Source organism: Scomber japonicus, chromosome 4, assembly GCF_027409825.1.
Source record: "Scomber japonicus isolate fScoJap1 chromosome 4, fScoJap1.pri, whole genome shotgun sequence".
Lineage (NCBI taxonomy): Eukaryota > Metazoa > Chordata > Actinopteri > Scombriformes > Scombridae > Scomber > Scomber japonicus.
The window spans coordinates 18903870-18918360 of NC_070581.1; the positions used below are offsets into that span (position 1 = coordinate 18903870).

The 14491-nt window shown below is 38.3% G+C and overlaps 2 protein-coding genes across 2 annotated transcripts; both read left to right on the forward strand.

Moving 5' to 3' along the window:
* The first annotated feature begins 2816 nt into the window (after positions 1-2816).
* On the forward strand, positions 2817-11363 carry LOC128357885 (cysteine and glycine-rich protein 1-like). Its single transcript, XM_053318292.1, has 6 exons — positions 2817-2902; positions 6021-6130; positions 7349-7517; positions 7606-7735; positions 7826-7922; positions 10507-11363. The coding sequence occupies exons 2-6, from the start codon at positions 6022-6024 to the stop codon at positions 10581-10583; spliced, it is 582 nt and encodes a 193-aa protein (XP_053174267.1). The 5' UTR covers positions 2817-2902; position 6021; the 3' UTR covers positions 10584-11363.
* A 1161-nt stretch (positions 11364-12524) lies between these two features.
* On the forward strand, positions 12525-14055 carry phlda3 (pleckstrin homology-like domain, family A, member 3). The gene is made up of 2 exons (XM_053318295.1): positions 12525-12973; positions 13969-14055. The coding sequence occupies exon 1, from the start codon at positions 12525-12527 to the stop codon at positions 12945-12947; it is 423 nt and encodes a 140-aa protein (XP_053174270.1). The 3' UTR covers positions 12948-12973; positions 13969-14055.
* The last annotated feature ends 436 nt before the right edge of the window (positions 14056-14491 follow it).

Below are 14491 nucleotides of genomic sequence, written 5' to 3' on the forward strand. Positions count from 1 at the left end.
TATGCCTCCCTGACGGCACTGCATAAATACAAATCTAAACTTTTAAAGTGCCTAAAACTTTTGCACAGTACTGTGTATTAAAGCTGCTGTAGCATGAAGTCTGTTTGGTATGTTCTATGTTGTCTGATCAGCTGCTATTTAACACAGCATCTCCAACTGAGCTAAAGAGCCTCATAAAGTTCTGGATAGGATGGGAGGTGCCAGCCACAGAGATGAAGGTGGAAATAGTTGAGGTAAAGTTCCCCGCAGCCTTAACATGCTTTGAGAGGCTGCGGCTGCCGAGGCATTACACAGTATACAAAATATTTCATCAGGACATTGGTATCAACCAGTCAGGTTTTGGCTGTGCCTGAAGGAGCACATTACTCACTGTAAATGTATGTTAGTAAGGGTGTGACATACATATAAATACATCCTTTATTAACTGTGTTTTTCTGAATATTTTTTCCTTCTAGGACTACAAATTTCATGACTCTTATTGACTGGATTTGCTGTGGCTTTCCAACTGTTGTAATATGTGGTCACCAGTGCTTTGGGTAACAATTGCAGTTTCTATGTACAAATGACAATCTGAATGTAAATAATGAAGTAAAATGACTCCTACAGTACAGTACAGTACTAACCGTGTGTGATGTAAACTACAACATCGAGTATTAGACAATGACATGTGTCATTATCACACTTACTGCATGTTACTGATGTCAATTTGAATTTACTGTAAAGCTTCTTAACACAGTTGTAAGAGCTTATTCAAATTGAGCTGAAATTAGTCTTTTATTGATTATTCGATCAATTGAAAATTAATTAAGTCCTGTTCAACTCAAAAAACGGTTTATTATTGTTCAGTTTAACTTATTGTTTAAGTTTGACAGTCTGAGTGGGAGTGTTTGGAGCCAATCACAGTCCTTTATGCAACTGACACAAGTGTGATGTAGAAATTTGAAGCCTCCAGTGCACAAGTACATGGAATAAAACATTTTTAAAAATAAATTTTATTTATAGAGCGCTTTTTTTTTTAAAAAGATACAAAGATGCTTTGCACAGAAGAAGAAAAACAGAGCAATAGAACACATTAAAAGTGCATTAAGTAGCAGAGGACGTTATTATTATTATATTATTATATTAAACATTTAAAACAGCTCTAAAAGGTGAATTTAGAGTAGCTAACAGACTTTTCAGTGAAGTGGAAGACATTTTGTATCCATCAGTTAAACCTTTTAAATGAAAAATATTTACATATTAATAGATTTCAGATTTTTATGAGGTGTAGATGAAATTTTAGATGTAATTTTAGGAATGTATTGAGGAAGTATTGTGGGGAGGGGGGCTTAAAAACCGTATGAGTCATCAATTATTATTCAGACAGATTTTGCATATGTCATATCTTTTGACATTTAAAAGGCCAAAGAATTAAAGAAAGATAATAAAAAATTATTATTAGTTGCATGCCTAAATTTAAAAAAAAAAAACGTTTTGGTACTGAAAACACACACCCATACTGGATGAGGGGCCATTGCTTGTATGCCTTCTGGCTTTAGTTCAGGTGGTCAGTTCCAACAATGACCACTAGATGGTAGCAGAAGTCAGTTATTGAGGAGCTCAACACTGTCTTTTCCACATTAACAAGCAGCTCCACAGCCCATTTCTCTTCATGCTTTCTCAGCCATTAAGTATATTTGAGTGACCTTTATCTGTCAGTTCCTAAAGGCCATTTAAGGTTGTAGTGATAAAGCACAAAGGATGGAATTAGTTTAAGATTGCATCGCACTCAGATAATTTACCATTTGACTCTAATTACATGTTAAAGGTTAACCTCTAGAAGGAGAAAGAAGATTGTGTGATGAATTTGCTGGCTAACCGGATAAACCACAGAAAATAAGAAAACCAAAGTTCATTCAACATACTTTGTGATGCAATCAGCTGGAGGTTTATCATAGTGCATCTTGCTCCACTTTTCTTTCAACATGTGTTATCTATCACCCACTCGAGAACTGCTTAAATAAACCTGACTGAATACTAGATTATATCATGTTAATCAAGAAAATCAATCCTAATCTCAATCTTAAAATACAAAGCATGGATGTTGGAATGGCAGGATGCTTCAGACAACCTAAGCACTGTAAAACAATGGGGAGTTCATTCAGTAGCACGTCCAACCATTTGTTGATTGTCCTGTAAATCTCTCTAATAGCACAAAAGGTCAGGCCTTATGCATGTTTAGTACAGACTGCAAGCAAAGAGAAACAATTCTGATAAAAAGGAGAGGAAATGAATTACATACCAGACATGTTTAAGTATGACCCAACCATGTAACATCAGCAAGGATATTAATAGATAAATGAGAAGAAAAAAATCCCAGACTGCTTTTTTTCTCAGAGGCCTGCAGTAGTCTGATAAAGAGAGAGGGAGAGGAGAAAATGCCTTGTAAATGCTCCTTGCACAACTTTAACTTGTACTCAGCATATGGTTTAGATTTCTTTTCACTGTGTTTCTTGCCCTAATTCTTTGTAGGCATTAAACATTTCTCGAGTGTAAAGGCAGCACACAGTTTATTTAACTCAACTCCCCTCATCCTTTCTCTCTCTCTCACTCTCTTCCTCAGCCACTGAGTCAGAAACTCCCCTGTTCCTCAACACGTAATACATTTACACGCTGAAGCAGCAACAACACAAGCTCCTCCCTTTCAGCACATCTGGGCTATTGGAAGAGTAAAAAGGCACATAGCGATACTGGCACTATTGTGTCACTGGATTAACCAGAATAAAGTCATACAACTGGGAGAAGCAATAAGAGAAGCTACTTTTCTGTTGTAGACTTTCTTTTGCACCCTCACCACTCCTGAACACAACCCAGTGCTGCAAACTACCTGTCATCACTGAGTAACTGCACCAGCTAACAGCAGGTAAGTAGTGTTAATATACAAGATTACAAACTGCTTTAGCTTCCTGCTTTCTGTCTACCTCTTGCTCTGATCTCCTACTTTGTTTATCAAAGGATTGATAAAATACTTTACGTTCTGCTAAATTCTGTTCCCTTGTTTGAACAGCTATCACGTTTTTGAGTTTGCAAAGAGGCATGACGTGCTAGTTGCTTTAGGAAGTGTGCAGTTCAACAGTAACAAAAGGGGAACACAAAACAGAGCGCTAATGTACAAAAGAAAGCCAAAATCATACTCAGTGTAAAGATCTTTGTGCTCTCTGATGTAGACAAAAAAGTGTAAAGGTTGATATACAATGGCAAGCAAGGCCAAGAGATATTAATCGCTGCCTAAATCACATAGGTGTCACATGCGGTCACGTCCACTTCATGAACAGACTTCCTGATTCGTACTAAATTTCTACTCCTTACCTTTTCTTCGCTCTGTTTCATTTGAGCATTTGTACACAGCTGGGTGTCTCCACCACATGTCTAAACTTGTTTGTTATCAAAAACATTTGCCTCAAGCCGTCCCTACTGCTCACATAATTTAACTACCTGGAATATGAGTGTAGCCAAAAAACATGAAAATTGGTCAATGAAAAGCCTTGATGTTGAACTATTATTTATTGAGACAGTTGGGAGAGGACCTCCTAAAAAAAATTAAAAAAAGACAAATAACCATAAAGCCCTCTAAGCCCTGTAATTGTAATTTCAGTTTCTTTGTGTATTCAATCACTTGGGACGCCCCACCTCCCACTCTCTCAATTCTGACTTACCATTTCATCACATATTTTCCTAGTTGGGCTGCTGGAAAACTCTGAAATGATATTTGTCAATGTCTGGTGGTACAAAAACATTCCTGACATTTTGGTTTACTCACTGACACTGTAGTTTCCACAGAATGTTTAAATAATCAAAATGCAAGGCTTTACATAAAATAATCCTCAAAACACCAGTTAGCGTCTTTGTGGCTGTAAATTTTGATTTTCCGCAGCAGATCTTTATTTATCCAGGTCTCACCGCTGCTGACCTAAACCTAAATTGCTTTGTGAGACTTCTCCATTTTCTCACTTTCAATTTTTGTCACTTGATCTGACCCCGACCTCATATGACACACAGAAAAGAGAATTCAAACAGATCAACAAGACAGCTGACATCCGTTAAAAATGCAGCCTCATAAGCTCGATGATCAAGCAAAAACAAACAATTTTAAATTTCTAGTTTCAATTAGCTTGCCTTGAGAGTACAGATGGGAGAATATAAAAGTTAATCATTTATTGGGCTAAAAACACTGAAGATAATTTGATCATGGTGAATTTTCATTATCAGTATAATCATGTATATTTTCAAATGAGTGTTAATATCTTCAGGAGTGACTAGAAAAAGCCTTACAGCCTTATTGATTTCTCGAATTGACATTTGGCATCTTTCCAGTCATTCACCACAATAGGGGAAGACTCATAATGTGGATTCTTGGATTTCATGTTGATAAGTAGATTCATGGATTTTTTTTCTCAGTATGATTACCTGCTGAGAGTATGAATCTGTCATTGTTTGTTTTTCACTTAAAAGGATATTCACAAAAAAGATAGGCTATGTGTCCAATGATGCAATACAATAGTTTAATCATTATCGGGATAATATCATTAGTGCAAAAATAATGTAATACATGAGAATGTCAAGCTGTTATTGCATTATATTCATCTTTTGTGTAAAAATAGCCAGAGAAAACCATGTTACTTTTTCTTCTCAGTAAATTATTCCCATAATTTCTTTTACTATCTTTAAATAGCCCCCAGAAATAAAGCTGAAAGAGTCAGTGTTAACAGTGAAGCTTAGTCATGGTGCAGCAGCCGCCTGACACAAACCACTCCTCCCATTACTTCCATCAGAGCAATGATTTAATATCCAACAATGAGCTCATATGCTCATTAACTACCAGTCTGGGGTCAGCAGTATTGAAGTTATGTATAATTTGGGGGTGTTGCATTTACTTTTAGAAAGAGTGAGTGAGAGACAATTTGGTCCAGCCAAGCTTCTCTGGGTGTGGAATATGAGTCACAGGATCATGTATTCAGACATGCTTTATAAAAAACAGGAAGCGTGTCCAAGGCTGATAGAAAATGGTCTGACATGCTCATACACTGCTCTGAGAGTTTAGCTCCACCCTCTGACCACTAGTAACAGAAGCTGACCCAGCTAGAGTTGCAAGTTCATTTTCAACATATTTCCTTTCTAATAAAACAACTCAATTGTGAGATACAGTCTGCAGAAGTGATATAAAAAGAGACGGGGCAGACAGGGAGTAGATGGTGTTAGTCAGGGGCAGGGAGTCTGGGAGGGTTTCCACTGTCAGGAATGTGGATGTGGATACTTGAGAATGGACTGGGAGGGTCATGCGAGGAAACATACTGGGTAGAAACAGGCATGGTGCCAGGGTCTTTCACATCCCACCAACTCTAAATTTCCTCAGAGTCACGTTTTCACATTAGTTCCACACTTGCTGCATTCAGTCTTCAAAACAAGCCACTGCATCAAGAGGGAAAAAGACCAATCTCCAGCCAATTAACAAAAAACAAAAAAGTTTCCTACTGCTGGCTTGCTGGTCTTTCATAGAAACCACAGAGAACTGGCAGGAGTGAAATTACAGGGTCTAGGCCTGGCTTGACAAAGCCAAAATTACAGGCAACCAAATATGGAAGTTTAAAATGCATTTCCAACAAAAACAATCTTACTAAAAGAAAATGTATTAGTTCATATACATGTTTCTTTTCAAGGCTTTTTTTTACATGTAAGTTACAGGCCTTTGAACCAGGTCAATAAAATAACATTTGAATTTGTACGCCCGAAAAAAAACGAAAAACTTTTAGTATGCATTTAGCCACAGTCTCTTTCCAGTTGTTTACTCCTTTCTACTTATTAACTATCAGCTACTCCTTTCTGAAATGTAGATAATCAACTGCCGCTGGGTCGAAAATCATTCTTTTCTGAAGGTCTTGTATCTTTGTACACAGCTGCTGGGCAAACAAGATCTAGGAAAATAGAACTGAAAGGTCATCAGACTAATTGCAGTGTGTTTCTGTGTTCATGCATTACTAAAGGATGCCATTTGGAGGAGGAAAAAAGTGTGGCCGCTGTCAGAAGACAGTTTACTCCGCAGAGGAGGTAATGTGTGACGGCCGGAGCTACCACAAGTCCTGCTTCCTGTGTAGTGAGTAAACACTCTGTTGCTTCCTGGTATTGCTAATGAGGAAACCAATGACATTCTGACACGATCACTATCACTATGACACTTATCACTTACATTATATTATGAGGACTGTTGTCATCTATTCTTTAAGAAATATCATTATAGAAATATCATTATAGGATACTGTGCATGGCTGCACTTTTAAAAGCAAAAACAACGAGCAAAAATGCTGGTTTAAGATGCTCAAACGTGATGATTTAATGCATTTCTTTATCATACTATTGCAAACTTAATATGAAGACTTGATACATGACTGTGACATTTTAAGTATTTTCTGTGACTCTTTTTATTAACAATTAATGGATGAAACGAGAAAATAATCGCCACATTATCCAATAATCAATCGGAAGTTGCACCCCCAGTTTATTACCAGTTTCCCAAACTTTGAGTATCTAACTCCCTGATGTTTTACCATCAAAACGCAGGAGGAACTGTTGGATTTAAACTTTGGTTTCGTTTTGGGACAAAATCAAATCTTTTCAAAGAGTAAATCCACATTGCTAATGAGGAACCCAATGACATTCTGACACTATCACTATCACTATCACTTACATTATATTATGAGGACTGTTGTCATCTATTCTTTAAGAAATATAATTCATAGGTTGAGATTGATTCAGAAGAAAACACTATTATAGGATACTGTGCATGGCTGCTTACAAAAAACATGATATTGTTGTTGCATTTCACATGCTGTACTGTAAAACCTATAAGCATGTTAGATGTATGCTTGCACTGTGTCCAGTCCAACTAAAAAATTGTATATTTTCCACTTAGAGACAGATATATTTTATCTTTATGTTACATTTGCATGTGAAACACTGGTGTAAATTAGGGAGCCTTGTAACAGACCTTCATTTTTTAAACCAGCAAAACAGGATAATTTAACCACTATCACAACAATTAAGGGATAGACTTTTTCTTACATCCAATCAAATATATTTTAAAAATGTGTTTCCTTTGCCTCAACTTTTTTTTCTTATTTGTGTTGCTGCGTTGTAATCAAACATTCCTGTGATGGAATATGATATCACACTCATTCATTCAAACTGTTCCATATAAGGAAAAGGTTAGGAGCCTATCTAAACACATGAATGTGCTCAACAACATGTTCACAGATATGCAAATCAATCATATGTGTATGTATGCCTGTGTGTACGCATGTGTCTGTTTGTGCAGTTGTGTGTAGGAAGGGCTTGGACAGTACCACTGTTGCTTCTCATATGGATGAGATCTACTGCAAGTCGTGCTACGGCAAGAAGTACGGGCCCAAAGGTTATGGTTATGGTCAGGGAGCTGGGACCCTGAGCATGGACAAGGGAGAGTCTCTGGGTATTACACATGAAGTGTGAGTAAGACACAAACAGAAACGCTTCTTGATCTCTTTTTTAGGTTCTTTATCCACATTTTGCTCTCTCTCTCGCCCCCTCCATCAGTCCTGCTCCTCATCGTCCTACCAACAACCCGAACCCATCTAAGATGGCTTACAAGTTTGGAGGATCAGACAAGTGTCCTCGCTGTGGCAAGGCTGTCTACGCCGCTGAGAAAGTGATGGGAGCTGGCAGTGTATGAAGAATCACACAAACAAATGTTAATGCGTGCATGCACAAACAACCCTGAAAAGACGTTTAAAATTGATCCTCTGTGCATTTACAGGCATGGCATAAAACTGGATGTTTCTGCTGTGCAACATGTGGTAAGAGCCTTGAGTCGACCACACTAGCTGATAAGGATGGAGAAATCTACTGCAAAGGTAAAACTTCACTGTCTTCAGTCCGTGCTTTGATATGACTTTTGTTGTGATTTGGCACTATATAAATAAAGATTGATTGAATAAAGATTGACTTCCCATACAAAAATAAAGTCAACCCAATACCATATTGTTCCTGGTACAGTAGTCTAAATTACTATACAATGAATTTGCATTCGGCACACATTTCTTCCATTCATACCAGACTGCGCAAGACCCAAATCTGCAACTGTGGTTCCACAGCCATCCTCTGAACTGACACTTAAAACCCTGTTCAAGTTCACGGTTACATGGAATGTATCATATCATCTATACTACTATAAGGCACTAGTCATCTTACTGTAGCTTTACTATATGGTAATGATGTGGCTGACCTGTTTTCAATGCTGATCCAGTGTTGCAAAGCCAGGCAAAGATGACCCATGTCGTATCCATTCAGGCTGCATTCGTCTAAAAGAGATATTATACAGATAATCGATCACATAGTAACTGTAACAATAACTGTAACATACACCATGACTGTTTAAGGAACACATAAAATAGAGGAAAACATTTTGGGTTGCAATTTTCAATGTCTTAAAGGATACTGTTATGTATCAGTGTCCTGTGAGAAGGTGACGGCTGTGTAATAAACACAAGAATACAGCAGAGGGCCCCCTAACACAGAAAGACAACCTCAAGAGCACAACAATAAAACTGTCATGGATGACAAAATATGGCTAAAAGCTTGTTTTGAAACAGTATGTCTACATTATGTGCCTGACATTATAACATGTCACCACCTGTAGACACTGTGGAAATAACTTTTTAAACGTTAGTTTCCAGGCAAACAACGAAAAATCATTTTGAATAAGCAACTTGTTGCTGTGTAGTCTAACAGTTAAAAAAAATTTAGATTTTACCCCTCAGGAAATTTTTTCACAAAGATTGTGAAATCTTGATCAAATCAGGGAGTAGTGTACAATCTGTGTATAATTTGCACCATTTTGTTCACTAAATTGTTGTTAGCTTGAAGTCCCTTCACTAAAAATGTCATTTTTGTCTTGTTCCTTCCTTCGTTACTTATTATTAATACTTTTTTTTAATGTCGGAAAGGGTCCTCAGTGATATTAATGATAGTTAGTGCCTCCATTGCATTATTATGACGACACTCAACTCTTCTGACTCTTGTCCATGTGGATAAAGAAATATAAAATCACTTCTGCACACAATAGAAATATTTAACTAGAGTTGCAATTAGTGGATTAATCGATTAGTTTATCAACAGCAATTTAATCATCAACTATTTTGATTATCAAATAATAGTTTTAGTCACTTTTAAAAGCAAAAACAACGAGCAATGCTGGTTTAAGATGCTGAAACATGATGATTTAATGTATTTCTTTATCATACTATTGCAAACTTAATATGAAGACTTGATATGACTCTGACATTTTTGTATTTTCTGTGTCTCTTTTAATTAACAATTAATGGATTACCGGTTTCCCAAACTTTGAGTATCTAACTCCCCGCTGTTTTACCATCAAAACGCAGGAGGAAATGTTGGATTTAAACTTTGGTTTCGTTTCGGACAAAATCAAATCTTCCCAGAGAGTAAGTCCATATAGTGAGATAAGGAGAAAGCACTGATGAGGTCACATGGCAAACGTCAACTTGTCCTCTCCCCCCCAAGAATACCTTCCTGCAGTAAAGATGGCCGACAAGAGCACCGCCATAAATCCAATCCTTGCCGGAAGTCCCAAACGGTAGTTAGTCAATCGCTGCATATCCAATCCAAGTGTCAGGCGGAAGTTAATCGCTGCTCCGAGAGAAAACAAAAATAAAAGCCTAAAAAACCCCACATACGTTTACACATAATTCTATGAATTTATTGCAGTTACATGTTTACGTAACGGTATAATTGACTAGTTAATTTAATTGACTCCACAAGTTTATAGGTTACTGTAAAACTCAGAAGTTAGTTAGAACTAATCAAGTTGTTAACATTTCATGGATTTAACTTTAATATCAACATTATGAATACAAAGCTATTATGTTTGTGTGGTGGTGGTGGTGGTGGTAGGTGGGTTCACTCTCACACACACACGAACACACACTCACAGTAGGACTGAATAATAACTAAGATTGAATAGAGTTCTCAGATTAAATAAAACGAGGATTAATAAAATATTTAAACAACCAAATTAACTGAGCACTTTCAGATTAGGCAGGAGTTGCAACATTCACACACAGTCACAACAAATGCCATACTTACTTTAACATGAATATTAATTTATCAATACTTAATATGTTATTTAATACGGTGCAATATCCGTATACCGTGCAATATCATTACTCTCATTGTCCCTACCCATTACTCACTGCATTATCACCATTATCACCATCACGGTGCAATATTTAAATAACGTGCTAACCGCTAATCGATATGAACCATGGATGTATTATGGACGTTACACGAAGAAGAAATGTCCGTTTGGGACTAGATTAGATATATGGCGGCGCCCTTCAAGTGTAATGATATTAGGAGACATGAGAGGATTCGGTGTTGATGTGAAAGCATTTTTGACTTTACCTCCCTTTCTTGCAGGGTGTTATGCCAAACACTTTGGTCCCAAAGGGTTTGGGTACGGACAGGGCGCCGGGGCGCTGGCACACACGCAGTAGAGGGCTTGTGCAGTACTGCCTCCATCCTGCAGAGGGCAGACTGCTGCCAGTAGACATCACAGATACATTCTTAGTACACATAATCAGTAGCCTACATAAATAATAGGACAAAGCTGATTTGTATTTGCTGTTAAATCTGGACGCAAAACTCATATTTAATAATACCATGACATTATCTGTCTGTCTAAAACTGCATTGTAAATCTGCTATAAGTGATTATTGTATTTAATTTGAATCATTCTCTGTTTTTTCTCTCTGGGAATTAAAGGACAGGTTCACATTTTTCCACCTCTGTCTTAAAACAATAGTCAGGTGCCTAAATACACATTTCAATAGTTTTTTTCTTGCCATAATCATTCCTCCTGTTCATACTGTAGGCTACTAACCATTACAAGATCATTTCTTAATGCACTTTATGTGTAAGTGATTGAATCTAGTGAGTGAATCTACAGTCATCCTTGTGTGCAAAATTTTATTTAAAAGTGTATCTGAAGCTGCTATGAAGCTTGATTTGACAAATTAGTCGAATCAAATAGGTGTCTTTCAATGTTATAGTCTTATTAGTGCCAGAGTCCTTCTTTTTGTAACTACCACCTCAGCTCAACAGGAAAGCACAATCTGAAGAAACATAAACAGGGAACTTAAAGCTAGACTGTAAATGTGGCAGATATAACCTTGATATGACAAACTCAGAGTGCTTAAGCCGCATAAAAGTTTCAGTCAAACTTCTATATAACTGTGGAAACACTATGTAGTTTGACCTACATCACTTACATTGAAAGCGCATTTAAAGGGGATCTTTCAATAGCCAGTAAGAACGGGAAGATCTACAATATCTATGTAACACAGTAAAAGCTACTTGTGTGCTTTCCAAACAGTATGCCAATAAATAATATGAAAAGATGATGATTTCAGTGTCAGTGTTTTTTTGTGCAAATACTACATACATAAAGACATGTAAGTGACAGTTTGTGTGTGTGTGCGTGTGTGTGTGCGTGCGTGTGTGTGTGTGTGTGTGTGTGTGTGTGAGGAACAGGGAAGTGAAGTAGGTTGAAGGGTGACGTTGTGTGTTCTATGAAATGACAAATGTCCATGGTATCCATGCCTCTCATAACATTGCAGTGACACATCACATTGCAACATTAAAATATGTAAGTACAGTGAATTTTTTTCTATCCACGTGCAAAGTTCATTAGAGCCATGTGACCATCAAGGGTGTGAAGAATGACAAAAAGCTATTTAGATCCTATTGAGACAGGGCTTTGAACTTTGTCATAGTGTCCATAAAGTAATGATTAGTAATTGACTATTTCTACCTGCTCAGAAACTTGTTACACTTCTTCCTTGAATGCAGTTTCTCACACACACACTTACAAAAACGTTTTTACTTCTTCATCCACCCTTAAGCCTCCCACTCACATTCCAGAAAACAGCTTGTCATAAACACTCTAATGGAATTTGAAAGGATAGATGTGAGATAACGATTTTGGTTTTGTTTTGTTTGTTTATGTTTTTTATATGGCTTACTGTCAGGTGTTTTAATGTGACAGGTTCTTTCTGAACAGGTGCACCATGACTTTTTCAGGTGCACTACCCCCCCCCCCCCCCCCAAAAAAAAAAAAAACACACACACACACACACAGGGGATTTCGTAAGCAGCCCGGATCTTCTCCTACCGTCACTGGGAGGAGGCGGGGTGCTCTGTGAAGGTCCACAGAAGAGCCGGTCATGTTCAGACATATCCAGACGGACCAACCCATCAAACTCCCTACCGTGAGCTGTCATTACACATAGATTTGATTTGCGCACAGACGTTTTAAGAAGCGCATCAAACCTATGTGGTTCAGGACATATGGGATGTGTATTTAATGGATTCCCGATGCGCCATTGCCAAAGTGTTTCTCTAAGTTGAGTGTCTTTCTGAAGACGTTCAGCGTTGCCATGTCTCTTCCGGTTAAAGTGATGAGAGACGGGCTGCTGGAGAAGCGCAGCAGCGGGCTCCTCCAGCTGTGGAAGAAGAAACGCTGCGTGCTTACCGAGGAAGGGCTGCGCCTAAACAACTGCAGAGGCGGCAGTAGTGATGCTCCGTGCTCAGTGTGGAGCTCCAAAGCCAAGGAGCTACGCTTTGAGCGTATGGCCACGGTGGACTGCGTGGAGTATAAGCGAGGGCTGGTGTACTTCACTGTGGTCATGGCTACGGGAAAGGAGATTGACTTTCGGTGTCCGCAGGATGGCGCGGCTTGGAACGCGGAGATTGCTTTGGCACTGGTGCGCTACAAGAACCTGCAAGCCGTGCAGACTGGAAGGAACCGGCACCTGTCTACAGCGCACCTGGGCAGCACCGGGGAGGATGAAGAGCTCTGACTTGGTGAAGCTTTCCTCGGGTAGAGGTGAAATAGACTTTCTCATCAAAATATGGCCTGTAGGTTATATAGCCTATTGTATACTCTCTTATTTAAACTTAAATATGAATTATTTTGGCTGGGGGGTGACAATGTGTTGCACCACACCCTTCCACAGCTGGAATATCACTAATTAATTCCCAGTACCAACTGTCACTGACATACACAAAATTTCCGTTTTTCTCAACCATCTAAGACCTAAAAGTCTCCAGTCAGTGCAGTAGCTGTTTTCACTTGTAATAGTTCAAAACAATCTGGTGCTGTGGTTGGATGGAATGAAAGCATCCAGACTCTTGGGGATGAGGCGGCACATGACTTAGAAACACTCAAGCTATGTTCTTGTTAATGGTTATTTACAAGTGGCAGCTCAATGTTTAAATGTTCTACAGCGGAGTCAAAGTCATATCCTTGTTTCTTTGATGGTCAGCAGCCTAAAGTTGCGGCACCACAGTCTTCTTAGGACACAAACCCACTCTCACTTGAGGGCATAATTACTATGCAATGTGAGCCTCCAAAATAACATCTGCCTGCCTCTCCCTCACTTGGCAGCCAAGTATTTTTAAACACACACACATGCACTAACACACACACACACACAGTGTTCTGTTATGCATTTAACTGACATAAAGCCACATGAATATTATGGGTGAACAAAGATAAGTGCCCAAGATATCTTTTCAGCTTTTCAGTTTTTTTGACATAATAAATGCCAGCATATATCAGCAGTGTTAAACTGGCCTATGATCTTTCAAATGTTCATGAAGCAAGTGTGTATGTCTGACCTATGAGCTCACTGGCCAGGAATCTACAGCAATGCTTCCTTAAGTGAGCTGCAGTAGTTAAGTGCCCAAATTAACTTAGTAGCTGTGGCAACAGCGTAATATAAGTCACTACAAAAGCACTTTCTAAAACGTCATCAGCTACTTCAGTGTCTGATATCTATAGTTACAACTGATAAAAAAAATCTGCTTTTCTCTCTCCAGCCTTTCTACGGTACTTCCTGTGAGGGAACCAATCACAGTGGCGAAGGATAAAGATCCCCAGATCCATCAGCTTGTTTCTGTGGTGCACAGCAAGAAAGGATGTATACAGATTGGCTATCTGTGAATATGGATTTAAGGACTGACAGCAAGTGCTGTAGACACTCTTGTCTTCTTACATGAACTTATTTATGCTGCCATTTGGAGTTTAGGAATCTCGTATAAGTATGGATAATGAATAATGTGTTCACAACCTTATTTCTTGAGGTCAATGTGGAGACCCCTGCATAAGGAAAGCAAAGCATGACAATATCTTACCTAAAACTGAGCTGGGACTCTGTTTACCTCATGTGCCTTTGTATTTCAAAAATATATTTTATTTTGGGAATAATATCTTAATGTTTTCTAACATTGCTCACACAGGAATCACTTTGTGTCTTCAGTCTTGCTTTTGATGGAAACATTTTGCCATTTGACGGGCTTTGAAAACTTTTCTTACAGACTGACCAGACCTGCAGGTTTTTCG

Excerpts from the sequence above, each read along its gene's own strand:
- LOC128357885 (XM_053318292.1), top strand. The coding sequence starts at position 6,022 with ATGCCATTTGGAGGAGGAAAAAAGTGTGGCCGCTGTCAGAAGACAGTT. Across the intron at positions 6,131-7,348 it reads CAAGTCCTGCTTCCTGTGTA|TTGTGTGTAGGAAGGGCTTG; the intron begins GTGAGTAAACAC and ends CTGTTTGTGCAG. Across the intron at positions 7,736-7,825 it reads AAGTGATGGGAGCTGGCAGT|GCATGGCATAAAACTGGATG; the intron begins GTATGAAGAATC and ends GTGCATTTACAG.
- phlda3 (XM_053318295.1), top strand. The coding sequence starts at position 12,525 with ATGTCTCTTCCGGTTAAAGTGATGAGAGACGGGCTGCTGGAGAAGCGC.